Consider the following 27,933-nt stretch of genomic DNA (forward strand, 5'->3'; position numbering starts at 1 on the left):
GCGCACATTGTGCATGTTGAAAATGATACAGCATATGTGCTGATCTGTACCAGAAACTGTTGAATCTTGTAGTAAATTTGTGGTCATTTAAACCGGCAAAATCTATATAGTGTATTGTCAATCAAAATATACAGACTGGCTGTGAAAGCATGAACTCCACACGGCATCCTTGATGAAGTCTTGTGAAACGTGATTCTATTTTAGCTTGCCTAGCCTAAATGTAATATTACCCAAAGTGCAAATGTAATACATGTAATGCTAAATGTAATATTACCACCCCCCTAAAACAGAAGAAAATAATACATTTCATGGGCTTTGCTTGACGAATCTGATAAGAAGACCCTGCAGGAATAGGGGTCTGCGACTCCTTGGAATATCTTTATGGTAAATGACGTGTGATACTGTCAGTGTGCAGGTATTGACAAGCTACTGCACTATGGATTTGGTCATACTGAATAACTGACAAAGTCACCATGCATGATTCAAACTGACAACTACAGTGTTGTATTTTGGCAAAATTCTTGCCCCCCCCCCCCCCCCCCCCCCCCCGGGAATTGTGGTGGTACTTCTGAGAAAATATTAGTCCTGCGTACTACAGGATGTAATGTACCAGGTATTAAAGGATATGTATACATGTATGTGCAGTGCACAGGAGGCAAGGTTACCCACAATGCTGTTAGATTTTTGCGCTCAGACATTGTTTGCTGAAGATTTGTTCAATTTTATCAATTTTTGGACAATTTACAACTTTTAAAAGTTAATTTCAAATTGTTTGTCTAAAAATGTGCTCCTACACATTCAACATCAGTAAACTGAATTAAAAGCCAGTGTTTGCAAGTGCTACAAATGATACACTTTTCAAGGTAAAGTTATCAGCAACTGATATGGTCTCATCATATCCCCTGTTTAGCGTGCAAATTGCCTTTGTCATAGACAATTAGCCAATCAGTACAGGTGCAGCTTATTGCCGCAGTTTGCTTGAAAATATTACCTATGGCTGTCAAATTATCCGATGAAAAAATTGCTGTATCCATGGAAAAGCATTTGACCTCATTATTCAGTGGGAAATCAGCAAGATGATAATCAAAACAATGCCTGTCAGAATATGAAAATATTGCCAAAGCTGTTCTGTATAAGGAAGAAATTTGCTGCTGTTCAATGAGCAATTTCATTGTTTATGAATTAAGGAGCATTGTGGGTAACATCACTGACCGTTCAATGTTTGTGTGTGAAAGAATGTAACATGTGAAGCATGTTTGTGTGTGTGACAACATATTCAACGGTCTACCCAGCACCAACGTCATCCCCTCTTGAAATGAAAATAACGACTGCGCCCCTTTGATGATCCTGTTGATGTGTAACTGCAAAAGGTGATTCCATGAGATCTCAGAACCCCGTGAGGCTGACTGCTGGTAACACTAGTTATTTCAAAGTTACCCGTTTCCCGATAGTACATTTCTGTTTTGGCTTGTTATTCTGTGGATATTCAGTAAGAGGTAGAAGAAAATCTAAATATTTTTCATAATACTATACGTCAGAACAGGCTATATATAATGTTTGTATAGCACTCAATGCTGCATCAAGACAATCCATGAACTTGTGTGCAATATATTTAAAGCAATCTTGGTCGGGGCACGTTGAGGGGCTGTCCAAAGTTCACACAATTAGAAATATAAGCATTCACAGATCTGGTATACAGGATTCTCTAAGATTCATCCATGCAGACTAGAAAGCAAGCAAGAGTTCTGTACATACATATATGAAGATACATGCATGTCTGTATCTACCGGTATGTATGTATCTATGTATGTATCTATGTATGTATGTTGGTAGGTAGGTAGGTGGATGGGATGCTATGAGTGCTTGATAAAGTAAGTGTAAACGGTTCCAGAAAATAAGGCGGGTCAGTCCATACCTGAAAATTCAGAAAATGGCCAAATAACCCATGAATAATTATTGTGGCACAATAATTTTTTCTTGGAATTGTCAATGTGGTTCACAGACGTTTTTAGCAAAAAGACTTCATTCTCTACAGAGTGTCACATGCTTTGAGGTGTATTCTATTGATGTTGGCAAATAGATTTTCAGATTGGTGTACTCTTAACGTTCTATTTATCCATAAAACTGCATTTTTCACTATTTTATCCATAAAACTGCATTTTTCACTCTCAATATATATATTAAAGAAAAATCTTTTAACTTGTAATGCTCACTGAAGACTCTCTAAACAGTTGTAGAGAGTGACTGCACTGTAAGTTGCTGCGCAATGCTGCTGCTGTAACTATATTTGAGGGTCTGCGCCACAACTTCGTGAATTTGGCATAAATACTGATCATCATTTAGGTACGAGTGCTGTAGGGTACTTTTGTAAGTATACAATAATGAAAAGAAATATTAATTTTTATCAGGGACATTCATCATTATTAGTTTATTAATAACAGGGTCTGTACTACATCTACGCGATATTGGCATGAAAACTGGTCGTCATTCAAGATTCGAGTGCAGTAGGGTACTTGTGTAAGTATACAATGACAGAAATATTTCATATTATCAACAGTATTAGACCCATAATTATCCTTCACCGTCGCCAGAAACTGCATTGCATTTTTTTCCGAAAGCATGGTATCCTCTATTTTCGGATTAAAGGTTAAAACTTGTTGTCGAAAGGACTCTGAGGAAAAATAGCCAATATTGGCTCTGGTAAACAGAAAAACCCTGTGACATGCGCAGTTCATGGCCTATGTTCTTTATTCGGAGATTACTAAATTAATTGTATTATTATTATTATTATTATTATTTATTATTAGACTTTATTTTAACTCGATAGACTGTTTGGCGAAGGCTCTTCTCACACAGTGTCGAGATGCAAGAAATATACAATATGTACATTAAAAAGATATAAAAAAACAGAACAGAGAAAAACAGAACTTTAAGACAGCAAGGAACAGACGACAAAATATAAAAAACGCCAAAAATGGCTTAAAAATTACATTTTGCCCAAAAGATGAGACTTACATTTCGTTTTAAAAGAGTGAAGAGTAGAGCAAAATTTGACATCTGCTGGTAAACTATTCCATATTTTGACACCGCTATACGTAAAACTCCTCTTAAAATTTGAGTTCTGTGTCTTGGAATATATAATTCATTTCTGTCTACAGATCTTGTGCTACGACTGTGGACGTTCTGGACACTTCTAAAAACATTCAATAATTAGGAGCCAAATTATTTTGGACTTTGTACATCAAGACTGATTCATTAAAAACAATCCTTTCTCTAAATGGTAACCAGTTTAAAACGTCGAATAAATTACGACTAGGAGTGCTAAAATCTGAGTCTAAAAGTACTCTGGCTACAGCTTTCTGTAGTCTTTCAACACGAAGTAAAAGTTTGTTGGAACAATGACCCCATATGTTAGAACAATAGTCAAAATGGGGTAAAATAAAACAATTGTAAAATATCATCTTAGCTCTCTGAGTTAAAAGGGACGAATACGTTTCAGATGCAGCAATTTAAAGGCTACCTTACTACAAACTGAATTTACTTGCTTTTCCCAATTTAGGGTGTCGTCAATGGTTACACCCAACAATTTTTCATGGGTTACACAATCGAGCTGATCATTGCCACACATAACATTGATGTGATTTTTCGTTCTGGCTTTTTTCTGCGTTGTACCAATGACAATAACCTTAGTTTTCTGTGAATTAACACACATGCTATTTTGATCGCACCAGCGTGTGATCAGATTCATATCTCTGCTCAGCTTGGTTTCAATTTCGTTAATTTTGGGACTGATCACCTGAGCTGCTGTGTCATCAGCATACATATACATATCAGAATTTTCAGAAGCCAGAGGGAGGTCATTTTTAAAAAGTAGGAACAACAGGGGCCCTAAAATAGATCCCTGCGGTACATACTGACAGGAGAATCACTCAGGGTTCCATTAGAGGACACCAACTGAGTTCTGTTTGCGAGGTATGAAGTGAAAAAGCCCATTGTCTGCTCTGAACAACCATAAAGTCTGAGTTTCTTAAGTAAAGTACCATGATGAACTAGGTCAAAGGCTTTTCTAAAATCAACGAGTAAAACACCTATTAGATTTCCACTATCGATTGCCTGGTACCATGAGTTGGTAATGTTAGTCAAAGCTGTTTGACAAGAGTGGAACGTACGAAAACCGGATTGTTTATCTGACAGTAAATTGTGAAATGAAAGAAAATTGTAAAAATGACTATGTACATGTCTTTCTAACAATTTTGACAGAACAGGAAGGACTGAAATAGGTCTGTAGTTTGAGATGTTATCTTTGATACCCTTTTGAACATTTGTATTCGGTATAATAAATAACAAGAATAAAAAGAGAAACAATACCGTTCGATCATATCGTAGTTGCCTAACTCCGCTTACTGCTGACAAACAAGCTTTGCTGTTTGAAGCACACAGACAGGAGAAAAAAAGGAGAACAAGAACGAGGAGACAGTATGCCATAATGCCGGCGGTTTGAAGTTTAAACTCTTGAGGGCGCTGTATAATGCTGCTGTTGGTATAGAGGCTCTCCTTAATTTAAGTGGTGGGAAATGCCATATTGTGGCAAAGAAGAAACACTGGTACACATCATATTTGAGTGTAAATGTGTAAAAGATATCTGGCAGAAATGTATTTCTTTATATGTCAGAAAAAAACAACTTTGATAACAATAAGATTAGCAATTTCAGGAATAGTTATGTAGATTTGTTTTATTTGCGACTTTGTTGGAATAAATTTTATCTTTTCAAAACAAAACGAGGCTTTCCAGGGATTGAAGTGAATAAGTGTTTGTGAATAGATTTCACTTTCCTTTCCTTCCTTTCAAAACAAAAGTTTGAAAGAGATATTGCAACTTTTTAGACGAGCTGCTGTGTAATTTTGTTTATTCACTCAACACATTCTACAGTTATGTAGATTTGGTTTATTTGGAATTGCCACTTTGTTGGAATAAATTTCGTTTTCAAAACAGAGGCATTCTGAGCAAGTGATATATTGATATATTTTTGAATTGTCTCATTTTTCGAATCAGCAATGGCATGACTATACATCCAAAGGCGAGAGAAACTTATCAAGACGTATCCCAGTTTGAACCACTTCTGAAATAGTAGACTCACGCTTCAAGTTTTTAACTTGGAACATCCGATATGCTTATGTATTCTCACTCTTTTGACGGGCCAACTCTCGTAAAAGGTTCCCATTTTTCTTCTTTCCACGGACTATGATGAACAAAAATACCCCCTTCATTGTTTTTATTATGTGCCGGCGAAATAATAATATTGGGTTCTTATATAGTGCACATATCCACAAGTACATGTGATCAAGGCGCTTTACAATTATTATATTATTACCCCTGGTCACTGGACCTAATATGATACCACTCAACTCCCTGGGGAGCAAACAACAGCTCACATGTGCAGCCAATGAGCGCAGCAGAGCTAAACGCACACATAACAACCACTGTCCTACCCGGGACCATTACTCCTGGGTGGGGAGAAGACGATGAGGAATAAAGTGCCTTGCTCAAGGACACAACACCATAGCCATACCGGGCTCGAACTCGCCATCCTTTGATCGTGAGTCCACTGCTCTAGCCACTGGCCCATGATGCCTCCTCAAATAGGATGGCTGTAGCAGGGATTAAGGGGAAATATTGCATTTATTGAAGAGCACTGCTTCGCAAATGGTTGTACTCCGGAATAAAAAGGACGCGAGGGTTCTACAGACTCAGTACGCCCAAATAATCACGTGATGCCGGTACAAACAAACCCACATGTGTACTAACGCGTATGGAAATACACGTACGTCTATGCGCGTTTGCGCACATGGCTTTGTTTGTACCATGGTCGATTCGAATTCCGGGTTTGGCCTATTATCGCAGGGCATCAAGTGGTAACCTTACACGATAGAAGCTTGGGGTAGACAAACACATTTAATGGTATACTGTCACCTGTAATCTAAATATGCCCATATATGGTCAAAGGGGCGTTCCTTCGTATTCAAAATGCCCATGTGAGGGTGCTGTTTTAAAAGCGGCCACCCGCTTAAAGTTGCAATATGGATCAAAATTGTCGATTTTTTTTCGTAAAACTAAAGCAAATAGACCATACTACGTTGAAGTACTCTTCTTAGCTAAGCCTCTTACCAATCCCGACACACAAATACGTTCATTTTGATACGTTGCGGCCGCCTAGAAAAGCTGTTTTGTAAACAAACTTTCAAAACAAAAACATTGGCGTTTTCTGCTGTGCACGTGACAAGTACAACCAAGAGTGATGACGTCGCACTGGAGTGCACGTTGGAGGGGCGATGTTGTTTCGCTGACAGAACTTGACATATATAATGATAATTCATTGTAAACTTTGCGTTTGCCTAACTTTGGTAGCATCACAATGTTTCAGAAATATAAGTATATCGATATGATAAAGTACAGCTCTACAAAAGATCGTGTGATTGATATTTCTCACCATATACATATATGTCAGTGCCGCGCCGTGTGCACCTGTACCTACTGTGTACGTTCGATCGATCGAGCGTCCATACCACGTAGACCTACACCGATCTGGTTGTGTTTACCACGTGCCTGACAGTGTTTCCGCAATCCTCTCCCGTTGCATGTTGTTACATTTTTCATGTTAAAAGGCGGGGTATCTGCACGCTATATTTATTTGAAAGCTTTGCCCACTTCAGTAGTATCCACCTCTGCAGAAGTTCGGCAACTGTCTTATGCCCCTCAGTCTGATCTTGCATGCAGCATGGCCATGTCAGCGCGTCGATCGACGCGTCGTAAATGAGACCATGCCATGACATTTAATGATGGAGACTGCCGTTTTTCTTTGTTTCCGAAAAATGCATGTTTGACCTGAAGGATATAGATTATCAATGAATGCTAACAGATCTAAGTTATTTCCTTGCGGGGGGACTATGGCCCGGTTCACATTACAAATCGTGGGGTCCGCACGGCCACGGTGTTGGTAGGTCGGTGTTGCCCGAGGAAACACCGCTGGCTAGCGAAGTTGATCATCACACAGTGGCGACGTTGGTGTTTTCGAGAGAAACTGTAGACACAGTCTGCCTCCTCGACGTGATGCAGTAGTCGCGTGTCACTCATTTTCTGGTTCCATCTTTCGATCTGACCAAACAATGTTTATTTTGCCGACATTTTTGGCCAATTTCTTCTATTTTTGCGCGCAAGGCCGAATCAGTCAGCAGAGACCTAGGGCGCGGGCAGAGACCTGACCGCTTGCCTGTGCGGGAAGGCTTGCTAGGCATGTTGACACGATGTTGCAATTTCATAAACCGTTACCATGCATCAAATACGCATGCGTACATATTCAAATAGTAAAAATGACGTTTCAAATTCTGTGCTTTACTCTCGCAAACAGTACGTACCAAAACAGCAATTTATTCGGTAATTAAATGAATTTACTCAAATTACAGTCATCCCCGTGTTCCTGTTAATGGTCGAATCTGCAAATGAATTGTTGTGGATTTTTCTATAAAGTTAAATCTTCGAAATATGAAGGTCAATTCTGATCCATATTGCAACTTTAAAATCTGTGATTGGTTAGATTTCTCTTTCCATGGTAACTGTGGCAAAATTGGAACAGGTGACAGTATACCTTTAACCTTTCCTGGGTTGTCGATAATATCGCTCTAAGAGGGGTCGGCGTACTCCTTAGGCCGTATCGTATTCTGTATATCATTAATTGCCAAAAGAATGCCAGTCTGCAGAGAGGAGTACAGTCGTTCTATGGAAGTAAACATCTGCTTTCTGAACTTTTCTTGAAGATTGAGAAAGTATTAGTGGATACTGCATTTGAAGACTCATATTCTGCAGAATCGAAGAGTTGACCACTACGAATTGCAACCACAGTAGGGTTAAATAAGGAATCGATAATCCAAGCATTTATCACGCTAGAATTTTTATCTATCAGCCACAGTGTTCTGGTGTGACTAATTTATGTCAGAGACTTTCAGACCGGTCAACATTTATGAATCGAACGAATAAAAAAATGTAACACGAATAAAGCGGTTATTAGCACCATATGCCGATCGGAATTAAGGTATCGACATAGAATTTGACTCGAATGTTTCAAGTCACAGGTTGGGGAATCTTTCAATTTGTTCTTTTCACCTTTCATTACATACCGTGACGATTCGCAAGAGTGGCAGCTGGTCATCCGAATGTTTTTGTTTGTTGTTTTTTGTTTTATTTTTTGTTTTGTTTTGTTTTTTTGGTCGCACGCCCATTTTATTCGCATTTTGCGAATATAGCGAGCTTTAGGATGGACATCAAGTACTTCAACCAGGTTTAGAAATCCTGTCTCAACTTATTTACTTTTATAAGATTTAACTATTTATTTTTCCTGGTAGACAAAGGATTAAAAAAAGAGGTTTTAATTAATAAAGAGTGCTATTGGCTATTTTACCTGATATATTTCAGCAGTTGTATCTTTCAGAATGTACTTAAGGTATTATGCACCTCGAAAGTGAATGACTTAAACTTTTGCTCTAACTTTCCTCAAGGGATCTTTCAATCAATCTCTTTCAAAATCAAGAATAAAAATAGGGGTCACCGTGCAAATTTTGGTAATAGAGAAACAAATAACCCAAGATTTGCCGATATTAGAAATTCAAAATGGCCGCCATCTATGTGTTAACTCTATGGAGAAAAATAAAATTTCGAATTTCAAAAACCTAAGCCGGTGAAAAGTTTTCTTACACCAAGAGCTTTAAAATGAACCCCTACAAGTGGTAGATCAGAAAAGAATTGTAAAAGTTTGAGAGTCCGAATATCTGTCCCCGAGGTGCGTTCTACCTTTAGGACATTAAAATTTGGTAAATATTTTCAATGTCATACGGCAAGGAAATCCTATCCCGTCTCGTACTCTTCAAAGCGGGCATTGTCCTGCCGTTCCCTTCGCTTATGAAATACATTTCTCCATTCGAAAGATATTCTACTGAAAACACTGCACACGCTTTACGGTGATCATGGGAGCATACGCACGGATACCATTTCATTGACAGCGCCACCACACGTCAGTATTATTAAATCTTCACGTAATCGTTTATTCAAAAGAAGTTCACCTCTTCGATCTGATAATATTGGTGGACGCGAAAATTATTTCAATCCTAAGTATTTCTTTTAATGATCGTTGGCGTGTTATGGAAATCTCAACCAGAAAGTTAATGACGATCGCCGGTTTTCGAATAATTAAATTTTACAATCGGCAGAATAATTTTAAAGCGTGAACCACAAACGCAATCAATGTCGATGGCTCGAAACAGCAAAGCAGTGTGACAGGGACGAATATGCTAGAATATGAATTTTAAGTTATCACTTTACTTAAAGGGAAAATAAAAAAATGTTTTTCCCCCGGAGATTTTTTGTTTTTTTCGCAAATCTACAGAGGCTGCAAAAGATTTTTTCTTATTTCTACGAACCAGTAAAACTCCCCCACAATATGAATTGTTACTGACGACTCGGAGTATAGAGTTTACCAATAAATTTGTCCACAACAATAAAGGTGTTACATATGCAGGCAGTGTTGGCAGAACAAGTTCTGAGCAATTACACATATTCTAACAAGGAACGAAAAACAATCAAAATGTGCGCAACAAAATGCCTTAAATGTAAAATTATCGCGAATGTCTTTTTAACTTACTCAATGTGGGGTCTAACATTTTCACTTTCTTGCAAGGAGGAAGTGTATATATTTGTAGCAATTTCAAAAAGAATCCAAATCTGTCAGCTAAATTAAAAGTGGCGATTCCGAGGAAGAGTTAATCTTCTTGTTTTATAGCAAAAATATTATCTCGATTACATTATGATGATTCTAGAATAGCTCATAGTTTCGATTCATGCGGCGTAAATTGCAAATAATATAGACGTGGAGAAAAAAAACGGAGATCTGTAGCAGAGGTTGTATAGTCTTGTCTATTTACTATTACTGTAACTTAGCCTACCTTGGAATTCTTAGTCCACCCGATTCAGCAGCTTGAATTTATTTTGTCCCTTGCACTTTTTACATGGGTTGCATAACAATTTAATTATATAATTATTGGATTTCATTAATGAGTAATCCTGAAAGTAATGTCCGCGCTGAATTTGGTTCACTCCAATAGTAGACCTGCATATATATACGTGTAATCTGAATTGCCCTCCTCAAGCTTCACCTACGATGTATCAGCATTGGAGTGGTTTCGAGTTGTAGAGATGTGCATATTTCGATTGGTATGGTGGAGTACGTCATGTTTTGGCAATGTGATCGTGTCTCTGCATTGCTCGTAAATCTTAAACCATTGAATGCTTTTTACGTTGCTGTGAGGTCCGTGACATGGGTGGTAAATCCTTTGTAAAACCACTGTCCCTTAATCAGTCATACTGTAGTAAAGCCTGCCGTTTTCGCAAATAAAGGTAGTGGGTTTGGGAGCTCTAAGCTCTATATAACCGCTATCATGAAGCGCCTCCACACGACTGAATTAGTGAATTCATGTCCACTGGACTCTTCCTCTGTGTTTCTCACCTCCATCCGAAACAGAAACATCAAATCAATTTTAAAATATTTGTAAATTATATTTTATTAGTGTAGGGTCTGGAGCCTACCCTTTAGAGTCGATTACTTCAAACGATACGCTTTCTACCTGATACCAGAGTCCCTCAATCATTGTGGTGGACGGACTGTGCTGATACAGATACAGAAGTTGAAAATCTTCAAACGATTTAGATTTTGCTTTCGTGCGCACGCTTTTTTACGTTCCGGTAAATAGAAAGCACTTAATTACGCACATGGTGGAGAATCCGGTTTCAATCTTGCTGCTGTATTCATTTTCCTGGGTCTACCTTCGCTCCGAGTAAATCCGCAATTTATCCTTCGAGTGACCTCGACAGTGGATATTCCAGAAAATAATACGGCGGATCAACGAGCTGGATAAATTCAGGTGTGCCTTGTCGTTCATATCAGAGTTTTGGGTAGAGCAAGCAGGATACATTGTTATGCAGACTAGTCAGCTAGTAGAGTGCATGCACGTATTTCGATAAAGGTCATGATTGAATCACTGCTTAATCTTTTCTTTGTGTGAGCAATTCTATTTCTTCCCAGTAATTGTCTGCTAGCAACTCGTCAAGCGTTCACAATCACACCAGTAAGAAACATGTGAAATACGTTTACTGTAATCCACCGGCTCCATAAAATTCCACACTCTTTACTGAAATTGTTACCTTCATTGTCCGATGATGGAAAAAATACGCCCACATAGGCACAAATATAGTGCTTCCGGGAGTATCGGCTATTGGGGTCGGTGGGGAAGAAATTATAGTGTCAGAGACTGGTCAGTTACTTCAGCGGGGGCGGATTTTTTGCGGACATCAAAAAGTGGCTGACCTTGCATGGAAAACACATTGTGAACACCCTTTTGCCAACTTTCAAAAACAGTGTGACTCCAGTCGAACCAAAAAAGTATGTAAAATACCTCCATTCGAACCAAAAACATATGTAAATATCTCCTTCCAAATATATATATATATATATATATATATATATATATATATATATATATAATATATATATATATTATATATATATATATATATATACTCTCGCTGTAAGGGTTTCTTTTCAGCCACTATTACTATTTCTATGGTATTCTCTGAAGCCATATTTACAAGAAGCCCTTGTACCAGCTTCAAGGGTACAGAAGGTATTCAATATGAATGGTTCTATCTAGGTTTTCTATTTTATCTTTTAAATGGCAGAGTCAGAAACTTTATAAAAGAAACTATTACTAGTATTAACAAAATGGAATCACACCCTTGCCAAAACCGTGAACTGAAGTAAAGAAATACGGCATTATAGTTGATTCCAATCACATTTGCTTAGAAGCCCTGGGAAACTGGTAAGTTTCAGTCAGTCTGATGTGCACAGTTGCTGAAAGGACTATTTTGCTCTCGCTCTGAGACTGTAAAGACGGCTGTGACAGAAACCACCTGGGTAAGTTATTATTTTACTCATGGAAAACACTCATTCCACTTGACAATCTGTCAGGGAGAGAAACACAATTGCCGTTTCAGGTGCATCAATGACAATGCAAAATGCTTGTCATATATTTTCTTTATGATGTATGTGTGTGAGTGTATCAATTATTGTGAAATATTAATTTATATTGCTTTCTCATACAGTGTTCTCGCAGAGAAAGTTTTCGCCATTCTTAAAATTTGCATATAATTGTGGATTTCACTGTGATTAGTACACTTTCAAAAGCACACTTTCAATCTGCAAACAACAAATATCTCCAATATATTAAAGGCAGGCGACCCTAGGGAGCGCTTAAAACTGCGGCTGAATGATAGAATTCATTGATAGAACGATGTTTTATGCGTGTGTGGGCCGGTATCTTACATAAAAAACAAATGACCCCCCCCCCCCACCAAAAAAAATAACACGGTTTAACCGTGTTATTTTTTTTTACACAATTGAAGGGATTGATACAGGATAAGTCTCTTCCCTGGCGGCGTAGACATTGAGGGCGCCCTATTTTTGATGTTTTGATGTTGGAGACTTATCCTGTATCAATCCCTTCAATTGTGTTTTTTCACCTTTGTCTGTTTTAAGTGGTGCCTGTCAAAGGCAATGAGACTTCTGACTGGATACTGTTATTCTTTATCAGACTCATAGTATTAAATAGGTCATACATCAGCAGCGTGACTGAACCTTCTACACCTAGTTTACAGTACAAAGTACAGGATACAGAGCAACACGGCTACCGAGGTAGGCCTGCCATTAGTTTCATCGACAAGCACGTATTATTGTAAAAATGAATGAGGGAATAAAGCTGCAATCGTACGAACATGAGTCAAACGTTTTTTGGTAATGTTGCCGTCCAAGTCGATCTAGACCTTTACATGTACTATAGTGTGGGCAACGACAAACAAGTGAACATAGAAAAGTGCTTATGTTCTTGCAGGTGGAACGACTTGGGCCCCCTAACACCATATACAGTCACCAATCTCCTTAAATGACTGTAAAAAGTTGAATATTCCACGAAATAGGCACCACAGCTGGCGGTCTGAGTGAGGGTCAGGTTAGTAGCTCCATGTTTTTGTAGTCTTTTCAACACTCTTTACGTGTCAGAGTCTGATATCAGCAACTCAGCAAAATGAACTCTTATCATAGGTGTATAAGCCAATGCACGACATTGTCCAGGTGAATTATTAGAAAGGTTGGTACATGTTCAGGCTAAGCGAAGGTGAGTCATTGCTATCAGGAAAAAACGCCTGTCAAACACGCAAAAAGGCTCTCGGATACAATATTTATTTAAGAAAGAAACCGTCAAGAATTCTTTACATCAAGGCTCTGTTCAAATCCCCCTAACGACCGAAACTTTGCTCACCTTCCTTGTCAAAAATGGAGTCCATTGAATTTAGTTTCGATTGTTGATGCCGTGCAACACAAATACTTGTGAGACCATTATCTGCCGATTCGAAAACAGTATAGCGCATGCGGGGAAAAAGTCAGCGTTCCGAACAAAGTTCCAGCTATGACCTCATTTTTATTTTGGCTGCCTATGCCTATGTCCGGTTCGCCAAATAACAGCACGTAGAGCTCGTCTGCAGGACGCAAGGTCAGTATAAACAAATTAAAGAAGGGAGATTTTAAGTATTTCTTGTCTCGTGTCAGCCATAGGAGTATTTAGACATGGATTTACACAATTTAAAACATGTTGAACCCCAGAAAGCACATACGACAGACAAAATATGCCATCCAAACCATTGACAAAAAGAAATAATCCTGTATAATATAGATGTTTACTGGCTTTAAAATATCAACTCTCAAAAGGTGTGTTGGTCAATAATTGTCAAAGAAGAAATGTGAGTCGGAAGGGATAAAATCAAAATGCCTTTAGCAGATGACGGAAGTATACGCGCCATGTAGTCAATGGTTATCAAAATCCACGGACAGAGAATACGAAATTGCATGTGATACGCCAACAAAAAGTTCATTATCAAACCATGGCGTTGCCGTATGTATGGTCTTACTCAGTATTCAGGGAGAAAATGAATCTTCGCTTGAAAACGTTGCATACGATAATTAAATGCTTGGAATTATGTACAAAGTATTGCTCTGTAAACCAGTTCTGAAATGCTAATCTGGTTTACGGCTAATAGTTTTCAACGGAATAGCCCTCTTAAAAATACAATTTGCATGAGTTTCTGCTGTGTACAGGAAATAATATATTTCAGTTTTAGTCTGTCAATTGGTACACAAAAATTTCACTGTGCAGAGCAAGATGTTACTCTGTATGGCGAATAAAAACTTACGGAAAGAACGCTGGAAGATGGCCCACTTGTCCATTGTATAACTGTACACTAGAAAAAAACCTTTTCACTCCTATAAGTGTATTAATTGTACGCAGATCATATATCCACAGATCGTTTGAGATCTCAGTCACCCCGTAGATTGAATTCGTTGACACTCCAATAGTAATAGGGAACTATCGCTGGCAGCCATATTGTTTTCCATTCTCCACAATAACTTAAAATGCGGTGCATTTATTATAAACCAAAGTCCTCTATCTCAAGTTCTCGCATCTTGAATGTGAGGTAAGTTGATGAATAGCCTCATTCTATATCTAGGATTGTATAAACCGGAAACCAACCTATTACATGGGTTTGGCCCTTGTCCTAATACTGACACAAACTTAAGCTAAAGCTGTGAGCACTTAGGCTGAACTCACACTTGTGTGCACACCATTCATATTAATGACATGAAAACTTAAACGTGCTATCTCTAGTCTTGATTGCTTTTCCCTTCACATTGGATTTTACCTGTCAGTCGCTATGCATGGGAAATACAAAAAAAAATATCCAAGAGATAGAGGGACTGTGATCCAATATAAATATCATGGTAGGCTTTCTGTTCAGATCTCCCATCGCTAGTTTGTTATCATTTGCAGTGAAATACCCGTTCTTCCTCCAAAATATGTATGGCTTTCGTATCCGCTTTGCATAGCGTTGGACTGTTACCCTTGACAATTGGACTGTATGGTCGAGCGAGCGAGACCATACAATTTTCAATATCTTTGGAATGAATAAAAGGTACAAGAAAGGTACAAAGTTGTATACCTTATTGTCCGTGCTTAAGATAGTATGCATCTCGAAAGTGAAAGACTTAAACTTTTGCTCTAACTTTCCTCAAGAAATCTTTCAATCATTCTCTTTCAAAATCAAGAATAAAAATAGGTGGTCACCGTGCAAATTTTGGTACTAGAGAAACAAATTACCCAAGATTTACCGATATTAGAAATTCAAAATGGCCGCCATCCCTGTGTTAACTCTATGGAGAAAAATAAAAATTTCGAATTTCGAAAAACTAAGCCGGTGAAAAGTTTTCTTTCACCAAGAGCTTTAAAATGAACCCCCACATGTGGTATATCAGAAGAGAATTGTAAAAGTTTGAGAGTCCGAATGTCTGTCCCCGAGGTGCGTTCTACCTTAAAGGAAATTTCTTGGTGATGTCCTGAGAAGAAGTAATTGTGATGTAACGAGAATATGAACACTGCAGTTACATAATGATGACTATGTTAGCAGTATCAGCACTCGTTTACATCTAATAAAGAGTCCGAGATATTTACCGTGACGGCAATCAGTTCATTATGAATTTTAAAAAATCAACGACAAAAGGCATATTAAGATTACACAGTTGTCGTCTCCAGATGCGGAAGGGGTTGGCATCGCGTTATTTAAACATGTTGTCCTACTAACATGACCTTTCGAAGGCATTTGATATTGTAAACAATGATAATTCTTCCGAAGAAAGTGTCAATGTATAGTTTTTCTGATTAAATAATCAGATGATCTTGTACCCGAATTCGATTACGGTTATTTAAACGATGCTGTCCTGCATGACTTTCGAAGGCATTTGATGTTGTAAACAATGATATCTTCTGAAGAAAGTATCTTATTTTTCATTTGTGCATTTACGATGCAGCGAATTGCGATGACTTGTAGGTAGCCAGAACAGATATAATCGGTTATGTCGGAATCATAACCAATGAATGAACGGTCTTCAATGCTAACGCTCTAATTACTGAGACAAGGAGTTGTAATCGTCAAATTTGAGTTTCGGAGCACAGTCCCGCCACCGTAGTATTCACAAAAAATTCTCTCTCCGGTATATTTATACTTATAATCTCTCTCCAGAATCAAAATAAAGAAATATCAACAGACCTGTTACTTCTCTGAAATGGCAAATCGCAAAAAGTAAGTAGCACATGATAATAAAATTACTTAGAATGATTTTGCCTGTATCTATAGTAAAACTGAAAAAAATATGAGAGATGAAAACAATTATTCGAGTGTATATTGTTCATAATGAAATCAGAATGTAGATTTGCTGACGTTGTTTTGTTGCCGAGCATTCTCTTGCCTTTTAGATGACTTTATGAATTTATTGTGAAATCGAATACCGTCAATGTGCAACATTATTATATTCCATTAAAACAAAATGAATAGGAAGAAAACAGCGGATACGTTATCCTTGCAAGTTTAAAATTTTCAAAATAAACAGCCTCCTTATCCTTTGCAACATAATCGTATGCTTTTTAGCTATATTTTGGACGTGTGTAGTTAAAACATTTTACCATATGTAAAATTACAGGACTGTTCTCATCGTAAATGATGAATGGGGAACTGCAAAAGGTGGGATATCTGCAGTCCATCGTCATATATCAGGCCTTGCGGTACAAGCAGGCCATGATGTATACGTCACCGCCTTAAAAGCTGACGAGAAAGACCGTAAGGACGCACAAGAAAGAGGCATCAAAAAGATTATTACACCAGAAGTCAGTCCCTACTACCTGACAAAACACCGGATGAAACATGGTTGATACACCATCAATCGTTTTTCCCTCATCTGAAAACAGAGATTTCGAAGCTGGATTTCATAATCGGCCACGCACCGGTCTCACACATTTCTGCTCTCCTCATGAAAAAGGATGTCTTCAAGCAAGCTAAATCCTTCCTTTTCAACCACGTCATTCCAGAAGACACAGAAGTCTACTCAGATGATGCAACGCCAGACAGAGTCCAGGAAAAGGAGACGCAGCTTTTTGAAATGGGAGAAAAGTTTGACGTCATCTGTTCGGTCGGTCCACGTACAACGGGCCATTTCAGTAATAAATATCGTGCACTCGAATTCCCAAACGAGCAGCACATTGAGTTCATACCAAGACCAGACAAGAAATTCTTCGACATACAGATGAAAGAAGCCCCAAAAGACTTCAAAGGATGTGTCTTTCGAGTGATAACTGTCGGTAGAGTTAAGGATGTTAAGAAGTTGAAAGGCTACGACTTGGTGGCGCAGGCGATGAGTAAAGTAGCAGAATCCTTCCATGGTATGTTCCAACGACCGCCAAAGTTGGTCATCCGTGGAGTTCCGCGAGATGAAAGCGAAGAAACCAAAGAGTTTTTCACTCGACACAACAAATCTCCATACCTCGATGTTGTTATGTATCCATACGGTACACAAGATGACATTCGCATTGATTTTCAGCAGAGTCACCTTTGCATCATGGCTTCTCGGAGTGAACCATTTGGAATGATCGGACTAGAAGCCATGGCGACAGGCATACCGACCCTTGTGACGATAAATTCGGGCCTCGCTGAGTTTATCAAAAACAGAAGCGACCTCATAGATGCATGCCGAAAGTGTTGTAGTTGACGTCGGCTGTAATCCTTCGGCAAATCGGAGAGATATTCATCAGTGGGAAGAAGCAATCAAAAAAGTTCTTTGTAACTACAGCGTCGCCTTCAAGAGGGCACAGGCCATCAAAAGGATTTTGCTTGAAAGCGAAGCTATTGATACGTCTACAGCATCCTTTCTCTCGGTATTAACCTGAATGGACAAGCAGTCTTATGAGTGTCGAAACTCCAAGCTACAATATTTGACTGCCTGATATTCATACGACTGCATCAGTTGGATAACAACATTATTGAAGCTATTTCATTGAACCCCGAGTTATACATGCCAACGAGAACGTATATACTAATTAGGTTACATTCATCCTAGAAATCCATTGTTTATTTTGACAGAAATTTTGAATCCCGGCCATAACTGATTGCAAACCACGTGTCTGTATCTCAGCCTTTGCATCTCTGTCTTGCGGGTGCCTTTTGTGTGTTGAGGGTAGACAGACTCTGATGAGTGAGGAAGTCCTTTTATTCTTAAAGGCTTGATGTAGGTCGAACCGTGCAGAGTTCACTGAGCAAATCCGCCGTGAGGGTTAAGGTCTTAAAGAAAACACTGACGTGGTACCTAACAGTCTCACTAGAAAATCTGTACCATTCCGTTTTTATACTAAAACGTTATCCAGTGCGTTTGTGTGTTGTATGTGTGTGAAGGTCTTGTGTCACTGGACAGTTCGGACATAAATCAAGCGTTTAAGAATATATATATATATATATATATATATATATATATATATAATTATATATATATATATATATAATCTGTGTGTCTGTGTGTGTCTGTGTCTGTGTGGGACTTATGGGACTTCAAGGCTTCGTAAGACCTTCACCCTCACGCAGGATTTGCTCTGAGAGCTCTACACCGGTTCGGACCTACATACACCCTTTAGCGAAGAAGAAGTTCCACACTGATCAGTATCTATCTGCCTCAACTCTCTGGAGACTAATCTAGGAGTTTGTGCTGTAGCAGCTGAGATAAGTAGCTGCGAACTTTTACAGTTTGTGCTTTATCACTTGACACAGTTATTAGTTTTAATAACTTTATTTTATTGAAAATTACTGATTTCACCGCCCTTTTCTGTCGTAACTATATATATATATATACATATATATATATATATATATATATATATATATATATATATATATATATATATATATTATATATATATATATATATATATATCTGCATGACACAAAATCGTTGTCCTAGCCATAATAAATGAAAACATATGCTCAAGCTATATAGTTAAACAAAGCAATAGGGAAAAGCTCAGAGTTAATACTTTGTAGCCCAAATCACCTGAATGTGTTTTGACCTCTTACCAGAAAACCAAGAAGTGATACGTGTATAGCTATTTCTAAAGAGGTCTACAGGAGTGTAAAGCCAACCTGACAAAAATAACATCAGCACTATATCAAGTACCATATACCAGATATATCATCGTTACTCTGTGATTCCATTTTGTAATTAAACTGCGTTTTGTTGGGGTTTTTTTAAACCATACATCTGTGGCATAGGTTGTATATACTTCTTGTCTATTTACTATTACAGTAACTCAACAAACCTTGACCTACTTAGTCCGCCCGATTCCGCCCGCAATGCGTTGTGGATTCGAGCCCGGTTGAAACCATCGTATTCTGTTGCAATTGAATAATATAATTATCGGATTTCATTAATCAGTAATCCTTGCCGGATAGTCTGAAGGTAGTATCTGCACGAAATTAGGTTCACTCCAATAGTCGACCTGTATCTGAATGCCTCCCACCTTCACCTGCGATGTATCAGCATGGGAGTGGTTCGAGCTGTAGAGGTGCATGATTTCGATTGATGTTGTAAAGTATGCCAGCGCCTCCACACGACCGAATCAATGAATTCATGTCCGCTGGACTCTTTTTATTTGTTTCTTATCGCAACAGGAAACATGAAAATCAATTTTAAAACATTTGTAAATTAGACTTTTTCTTGTAGAATCAGTAGCTGTACCCTTTACAGTCGATTACTTCAAACGATACGCTTTCTACCTGATACCACAGTCCCTCAATCATTGTGATTGACGGATTGTGCTGATACATATACCGGTAAGTTGTAAATCTTCAAACAATTGAGATTTGACTTTGTGCGCACGCTTCCAGAGCCATGTTCTCTTCGTGGTGGAGAATCCGATTTTCAGTTTGCTGCCGTATCCTTTTCCTGCGTCGACCTTCGCTCCAAGTAAATCCGCAATTTATTCTTCGAGTGACGTTGACAGTGGATATTCCTGAAAATAGTATGACGGAACAACGAGCTGGACAAATTCAGGTGTGCCTGGTCATGCATGTCAGATTTTTAGGTAGAGCACGCAGGATACATTGTTATGCAGACTAGTCAGCTAGTAGAGTGATGCCTGTTTTCGATAAAGGTCATAGATTGAATCACTTGTTAATCGTTTTCTTTGTGTGGACAATTCTATTTCTTTCCCGTAATCTTCTGTTAGCAACTCGTCAAGCGTTCACAAATCATACCAGTATAAGAAACATGTGAAATACGTTTATTGTAATCCACCGGCTCCATAAAAATACCACACTCTTTACTGAAATTGATACCTTCAATGTCCAATGACGACAAAAAACGCCCACATGGGCGCAAGTATAATTCTTCCGGGAGTATCGGCTATTGGGTCAGTGGGGAACAACTTATAGTGTCAGGAACTGGCCAGTTTCTTCAGCCGGGGTGGACTCTTTGCAGACATCAAAAAATGGCTGACGCCTCATGGAAAATACATAGTGACCCCCTTATTTGTCTTTCAAAAACAGGGTAACCCGAACCGAACAAAACACAAAAAAAACTATCACTGTTTCAATTCTCTGAAATCATATTTACAAGAAGCCCTTCTGCCAGCCTCTATCTACAGAGGGTATTCAACATTACTAGCTCTGTCTTGGTTTTCTTTTTTACCTTTTCAATGACAAGGTCTGAAACTTAGTAAAAGAAAATATTATTAGTATTAACAGAATGGAATCACACCCTTGCCAAAACCGTGGACAAAAGCAACGAAATACGGCTTTCGTTACTTTTTTCCTATCACATTTTCTTAAAAGCTCTGGGAAACTAGTTTTCTAAGTTTCAGTCTGTCTTATGTGCACAGTTACTTAAGGACTTTTTATTGCTCTTTGAGACCTATCAGACAGCCATGACCACTTGGGTAAGTTATTATTTTACCCATTGCATATTCCACTTGACAATCTCAAAACAATTACCGTTTCATATTCAGGTGCATCCATGACAATGCAAAATGTCTTGTCATTTTTTCCATTGTAATACATGTGCGAGTTTATCCATTTATGATGAAATATAAGTTCGTGTTGCTTTCTCATACAGTGTACTCACAGAAAAAAACAGTCAAGGATCATTTTTCGCCATGCTTAAAATTTGTATACAATTGTGGATTTCACTGTACAGTAATGATTACACCTCGAAAAGCATACTTTTAATCTGTAGACATCCAAATATCTCTCATATATTAAAGGTAGGCGCCCGGAAGGAGCGCCAAAATCTGCGCTTGAATAATGCAAATCATTGCTAGAACGATACATTTTATGACATTATTAGCCGGTATGTTACAATAAAAAACAAAGTGAACCCCCCACTCCCCGAAAAAAACACGATGAACCCCCAACCATAACATCAAAAATAGGGTGCCCGAAATATCCACGCCCTCAGCGTCGAAGAGACTTATCAGTACGTTAAAAATGGTGTTTTGTCTGTAAGTGGTTCCTATCAAAGCTAATGAGAAGTTCGGACTGGCCGATGTTGTTTATTCTTTATCTGAGTCATATATTAATAGGCCATACATCAGCAGCGTGACTGAACCCTGTAAACCCAGTTTACAGTACAAAGTACAGAATATTAGCAACATGGCTATCGAAGTAGGTCCTCTCATTAGTTTAATTGACAAACACGTATTGTAGTAAAAATGAAACAGCAAATTAATCTGCAATCTTAAGAACATGAGTCAAACGCTTAGGGTAATGTTGCCGTCCAACTCGATCTAGGCTCTACATGTATAATAGTGTGGGCAACAACAAACAGTGAACAAAAAATGTAGCTTATGTTCTTGCAGGTGGAACGACTTGGGCCCCCTAACACCATATATAATTACCAATCTCCTTAAATGTATGTAGAAAGGTTGCATTCCACGAAATAGGCACCACACCATTGACATCAGGGAACCGCTGGCGGTCTGAGTGAGGGTCAGGTTAGTAGCTCCATGTTTTTTGTAGTCATTTCAAAACTCTTTACGTGTCAGAGTCTGATATCAGCAACTCAGCAAAATGAACTCTTATCATAGGTGTATAAGCCCAATGCACGACATTGTCCAGGTGAATTATAAGAAAGGTTGGTACATGTTCAGGCTAAGCGAAGGTGAGTCATTGCTATTCAGGAGAAACGCCTGTCAAACACGAAAAAAGCTCTCGGATCCGGTATTTATCTAACACAGAAACTGGAGATAATTTCATGCACCGAGGCTCTGTTCTAATCCCACCGGCGACCAAAACTTCGTTCGCTTCCTTGTCAAAAATGGAGTCCTTTAAGCTAGTTTCGATTGTTGATGCCGTGCAACAAACAAAAACCTACATTAAGTCCTACATTATCTGCGTATACGAAAACAATATAGCGCATGCGTGGAAAAAAGTCAGCGTTTCGAACAAATTAGAGCCATTGCCCCATTTCGGGCGGCGTATTTACGGTCCGGCCAACTTGCAGCAATTACAGCTCGTCTGCAGGACGCGAGGTCAGTATAACCCAACCAAAGTAGGGGATTTCAAGTATTTCTTTTCTCGTGTCAATCTTTTAGTAGCATTTTGACATGGATTTACACAATTTGAAACACGTTGAACCTCAGAAAGCATGCACGACCGACAAAATCCATCAAAATCGTTGACAAGGAGAAATAATCCAGCATAATACGAGGTTTATTACTGGCTCATAAAATTCAACCCTGAAAAGGTTTATTGATCAAAGTTCAATTGTCAAAAGAAGAAACCTGAGCCGGAAGGGCTAAAAATCAAAAATGCCTTTAGCAGATAACCGAAGTATACGCGTCATGGTTATCAAACTCCACTGGATTGAAAATATGAAAATTGTGTCACGCCAACAGAAAGTTCATTATCAAACCATGGCGTTGCCTCATGTATGGTCTTACTCAGTATTCAGGAGAAAATGAATCTTCGCTTGAAAACGTTGCATTACGATAATTAAATGCTTGGAATTAAATTATGCACAAAGTACTGTTGTGTTTACCAGTTCTGAAATGCTCATTGTAGACCAATCTAATTTACAGCTAATAGTTTTCAACGGAATAGCCTTCTTTGAAAACGCAATTTGCATGAATTTCTGCTGTGTACAAGAAACTATGTATTTCAGTTTTAGTCTGCTAATCGGTACACAAAAAATTCAAAGAGCAGACCAAGATGCTACTCTGTATGGCGAATAAAACTTACGGAAAGAACGCTGGAAGATGGCCCACTTGTCCCATTATATAACTGTACACTAGAAAAAAAACCTTTCACTCCTATAAGTGTATTAATTGTACGCAGATCATATATCCACAGATCGTTTGAGAACTCAGTCACACCGTAGATTGAAACTGTTGACTCTTCAAGAGGGCACTATCACAGGCAGCCATATTGTTTACCATTGTAATCTGTTTCAACCACGATTTGAAATGCGTCGCAATTATTCTAAATCCACAGTCCTCTATCTCAAGTTATCGCATCGTGAATATTGTCTACTAGCATAACATTAGTTTAATTGTTTTAGCAAGCTTAAATATGATTTGAGGTAAACTTCATAGATTGCCTCATTCTTTAACTACGGTTGTAAAAACCGGAAAACAACCTGTTACATCGGTTTGACCCCTTGTCCTAGATACTGACACACACTTGATTCTAAGCTGGCAATACGTAGGCTGTACTACCAAAGGTGTGCACACCATTCAAAGTTGAGTGACATGAAAACTTAAACTTGCTGTCTCTAGCCTTAATTGCTTCTACCTTGACATTGAATTTACCGTTCAGTCGCTACTGCATGGGGTATCACAAAAGAAATATCCAGTAGATTGAGGGACTGTGATCAAATATAAATTATCATGGTACGCTTTCTAATTGGATCCGTTGTTCTTTTATCGCTCGTTGTCATCATTTGTATTGAAATACCAGTTCTTCCTTAAAAGTATACAAGGCTTTCGTATCCGCTGTGTTGGCATAGTGTTGAACTGTCACCCTTAACAATGGGTCTGCATGGTCAAGCCACGGTCCGTCCACAATCCGTGGTCAAGCGAGCGAGAACATACAGGTTTTATCATCTTCGGAATGAGTAAACTGATTAAAGAAACAAAGTTGTACTAACACCCCATTGTCCCTGCTAAAAGGAAATTTCTTGTTGATATCCTGAGAAGAAGTAATTCAAACCCGGCAATGGTCTTGCCATATACCATCTGAATTGCCATATACTAATCTGAATTGATAATGTTCACTGTAGGAAGCGGAAAATTGCTCCTGTGATTGACAATCCTGTATTACGCTATTTTACATGATTATACATCTGACAATTTCAAACTCTTTTAAATGTGCGAGAGTGGTTCCTTTGTAGAAACAGGTTCAGGAAGTGTCAATGGCCTTGTGAATTATTGGTCTATCTCTATCTTACCAGCTCTTTAAAATATTTTAGAAACGTGTTCACAGGTCTCATTTTAAACAGAGAACAAGACTTAAAAATAAACGACAACATGCATATTTAGATAACACAGTTGTCGTCTCCAGATGCGGAAAAGGTTGACATCGCATTATTTAAACGATGTTGTCTTACTAACATGACCTGTGGAAGGCATTTGATGTCGTAAACAATGATATTGTTCTGAAGAAAGTGTCAATGTAGAGTTTGTCTAATTAAATAATCAAAATGATCTTGTACCGAAATTCGATGACAATTATTTAAACGAGGTTGTCCTGCATGACCTTTCGAAGGCATTTGATGTTGTAATCAATGATATTCTTCGGAAGGAAGTGTCTTATTTTATAATTAGTGCATTTACGACCTAGCGAATTGCAATGACTTATTGGTACTATAGCCAAGTCAGATAATCGGTTTCGGAATTATAACCAGTGAATAAACGGTGGCTGTGCTGAGTATTTTACCACTGTCTTCTATGCTAACCTCAAGATAGTAATAGAAGGAAGTTGTGAGCGTGAAATTTGAAGTTTAGAGAAGAGTACCGCCACCGCAATCTTCGCAAAATTTCTCTCTCTCTGATAACACTCTCTCTATCTCTCTCTCTCTCTCTCTCTCTCTCTCTCTCTCCTCTCTCTCTCTCTCTCTTAACGTACAATTATCAATCTCTCTTCAGGAACGACAAAGACAAATGACAGAACCGTCACTTCTCTGAAATGGCACATCTCGCAAAGTAAGTAGCACATGATATTAAGATTACTAAGTTCTGATATTGCCGTTATCTTCTGGTAAAATTGTACAAAAATTATAAGAGATTAAAACAATTATTGTTCATAATGAAATCACAATATAGGATGTGATGAAGTGTTTTGTAGCTTTGCATTTTCTCGCCTTTAGATGACTTTACGAATTTAGAAAAATGAATACCGTCAGTGCGCAACATTATGATATTCCATTAAAATAGAATGAATAGGAAAATAGCAGGTACATTATGCTTGCAAGTTACACATTTTCAACACAGACACCACCCAACTGCTTCGTGCGCTCGCGTAAGATAATCGTTTGCTTTCTAGCTATGCCTTGCACAGTGCAGTTAAAGTATATTATCATATGTAAAATTACAGGACTATCCTCATCGTTAATGACGAATGGGGAACTGCAAAAGGTGGGATTTCTACAGTCCATCGTTATATATCAAGCCTTGCGGCAGACGCAGGTCATAATGTCTACGTTACTGCATTACAAGCGGACGAGAAAGACCGTAAGGACGCAGAAGAAAAACGCATCAAAAAGATTTTCACACCAGAAGTCAGTCCCTACTACCCTGACAAAACACCACATAGAACATGGTTAATACACCATCAATCATTTTTCCCTCATCTGAAAACGGAGATTTCGAAGGTAGACATCATCATCGGCCACGCACCGGACTCACATATCGCCGCTCTCCTCATGAAAAAGGATATCTTTAAACAAGCTCAATCCTTCCTTTTCAACCACGTCATTCCAGAAGACACAGAAGTCTACTCAGATGATGCAACGCCAGACAAAGTCCAGGAAATGGAGACACAGCTGTTTGAAATGGGTGAAAAGTTTGACGTCATCTGTTCGGTCGGTCCACGTACAAAGGGTCATTTCAGTAACAAGTATCGTGCACTCGTACGCCAAGACACGCAGCACATGGAATTCATACCCCGACCGGATCAGAAATTCTTCGACATAAAGATGAAAGAAGCCCCAAAAGACTTCAAGGGATGTGTCTTTCGAGTGATAACGGTCGGCAGAGTAAAGGGTGTTGAGAAGTTGAAAGGCTACGACTTGGTGGCACAAGCAATGAGTAAGGTGGCAGAATCTTTCCACGGTATGTTCCAACGACCGCCAAAGTTGGTAATCCGTGGAGTTCCGCGCGATGAAAGTGAAGAAACCAAACAGTTTTTTGCGCGACACAACAAATCTCCATACCTCGAGGTTGTTCCGTATCCATATGGAACACAGGACGAAATTCGCATCGATTTCCAACAGAGCCACCTCTGCATCATGGCTTCTCGAAGTGAACCATTTGGAATGATCGGACTAGAAGCCATGGCGACAGGCATACCGACCCTCGTGACGACAAATTCGGGCCTCGCTGAGTTTATCAACACAGATAGCAGCCTTTCGATATATGCTGATAGTGTTGTAGTTGACGTCGGCTGTAATCCATCGGCAAATAAGAGAGATATTCATCAGTGGGAAGAGGCAATCAGGAAGGTTCTTTGTAACTACAGCGTCGCCTTCAAGAGGGCACAGGCCATCAAAAAGATCTTGAATGAAAGCGAAGCTATCAATACTTCAACAGCAATCTTTCAATCATTGTTAAGTTGAATGAACAATAGGCTTACGAGTGTCGAAAGTCTACGACTTGAACTTGGTTTCATAATCAGATGAAAAAAACACCATTCAACATTTTTCATTGAACTGAGAGTTTTACCACCAACCATATGTGTTTATGCACAAGGTTACATTGATCTCATAAATAATTGTTTCATCCGACAGATTGTTTTTCACGTGTATCATTATCCAAAACGCTCTTATCACAATACGCAACTACACCTGGTCTCAAAGGATGGAACTCTATTAACCTTTGCATCTCTGTCGTGTACGTTTCTTTCTTGTAAAAGTGTTGGCATATTTCACCGGCAGCACTTTTGTCACAAAGCCTTATATAAGCCTGTAGTCTTATTCTATCGTGGTTAAAGTAACCTCTCAATAGATTTAAATTCACAACGTACGGAACTTAGTCACCTAACCAATACATGTAAGTAAACAATTATTGGTCAAATCCCCAACCTTAAAGACAGTAGTTCAGTGGCCTTTTAAGTTCATATTGAGACTTCATACTTGAGGCCAACTTCACCTGAGAGAAACAAAAAATGCAAGGAAGTGCAAGGAAATACTAACAAAATGTCAACGCCTTATCAATCCGTTTATCAGAGTAGGAAGTGATGATGTTCTAGAAATATCACCGTGTTCTGTAATTTCATTTTGGGACTATACTGTGTTCTCTTTTAAACGAGATACATTAATTTTTATCAAATGTCTTGTCAATGTAGATTGTGTGATCATAACCGATTATCGTTTGCCTTTAATATGAAAAACTAGTGGAATCATTTATATTAGTAGTGTAATTGCTAGAGTGAAATGAAAACGTATTCCTTAAAAAGCATGCACGTTGGTACATGGCATATTTGGTCATACAATCAATTAATGTTTCGTTTCTTAAATGATAAGCTGTATTGAATCCTTTAATGCAAAGTTTCGAAGAACACTTGTTTCATAATAAAAAATCAATCTTCAGTAATAAAATGACTCAGTAGTCTTACGCTTGGTTCAAAATAAAATAAAGTAAAACAATTGTCTTGCAAAGGAATTTATAGTATGGATGGTATGGTTTTATTGGTGACGAAATATAAGT

At 38.4% G+C, this 27,933-nt stretch overlaps 1 protein-coding gene and 1 long non-coding RNA gene across 3 annotated transcripts; both read left to right on the plus strand.

Moving 5' to 3' along the window:
• The first annotated feature begins 13,027 nt into the window (after positions 1-13,027).
• On the plus strand, positions 13,028-18,476 carry LOC139138815 (uncharacterized). The gene is made up of 3 exons (XR_011553674.1): positions 13,028-13,104; positions 16,223-16,282; positions 16,680-18,476. It is a non-coding gene; the product is annotated as an uncharacterized lncRNA (long non-coding RNA).
• Positions 18,477-21,922: 3,446 nt separating this feature from the next.
• On the plus strand, positions 21,923-27,872 carry LOC139138818 (uncharacterized). Of its 2 annotated transcripts, none has more exons than XM_070707356.1 (3): positions 21,923-22,005; positions 25,156-25,212; positions 25,604-27,872. In XM_070707356.1, exons 2-3 carry the CDS (start codon positions 25,196-25,198, stop codon positions 26,841-26,843), a joined length of 1,257 nt encoding a protein of 418 aa, XP_070563457.1. In that variant the 5' UTR covers positions 21,923-22,005; positions 25,156-25,195; the 3' UTR covers positions 26,844-27,872. The 2 variants fall into 2 exon arrangements, with proteins under 2 accessions (XP_070563457.1, XP_070563458.1); XM_070707357.1 differs by lacking the exon at positions 21,923-22,005 and adding an exon at positions 22,429-22,542.
• Positions 27,873-27,933: the final 61 nt, after the last annotated feature.

This window comes from Ptychodera flava, chromosome 8 (assembly GCF_041260155.1).
Source record: "Ptychodera flava strain L36383 chromosome 8, AS_Pfla_20210202, whole genome shotgun sequence".
NCBI classification, from domain to species: Eukaryota; Metazoa; Hemichordata; class Enteropneusta; family Ptychoderidae; genus Ptychodera; species Ptychodera flava.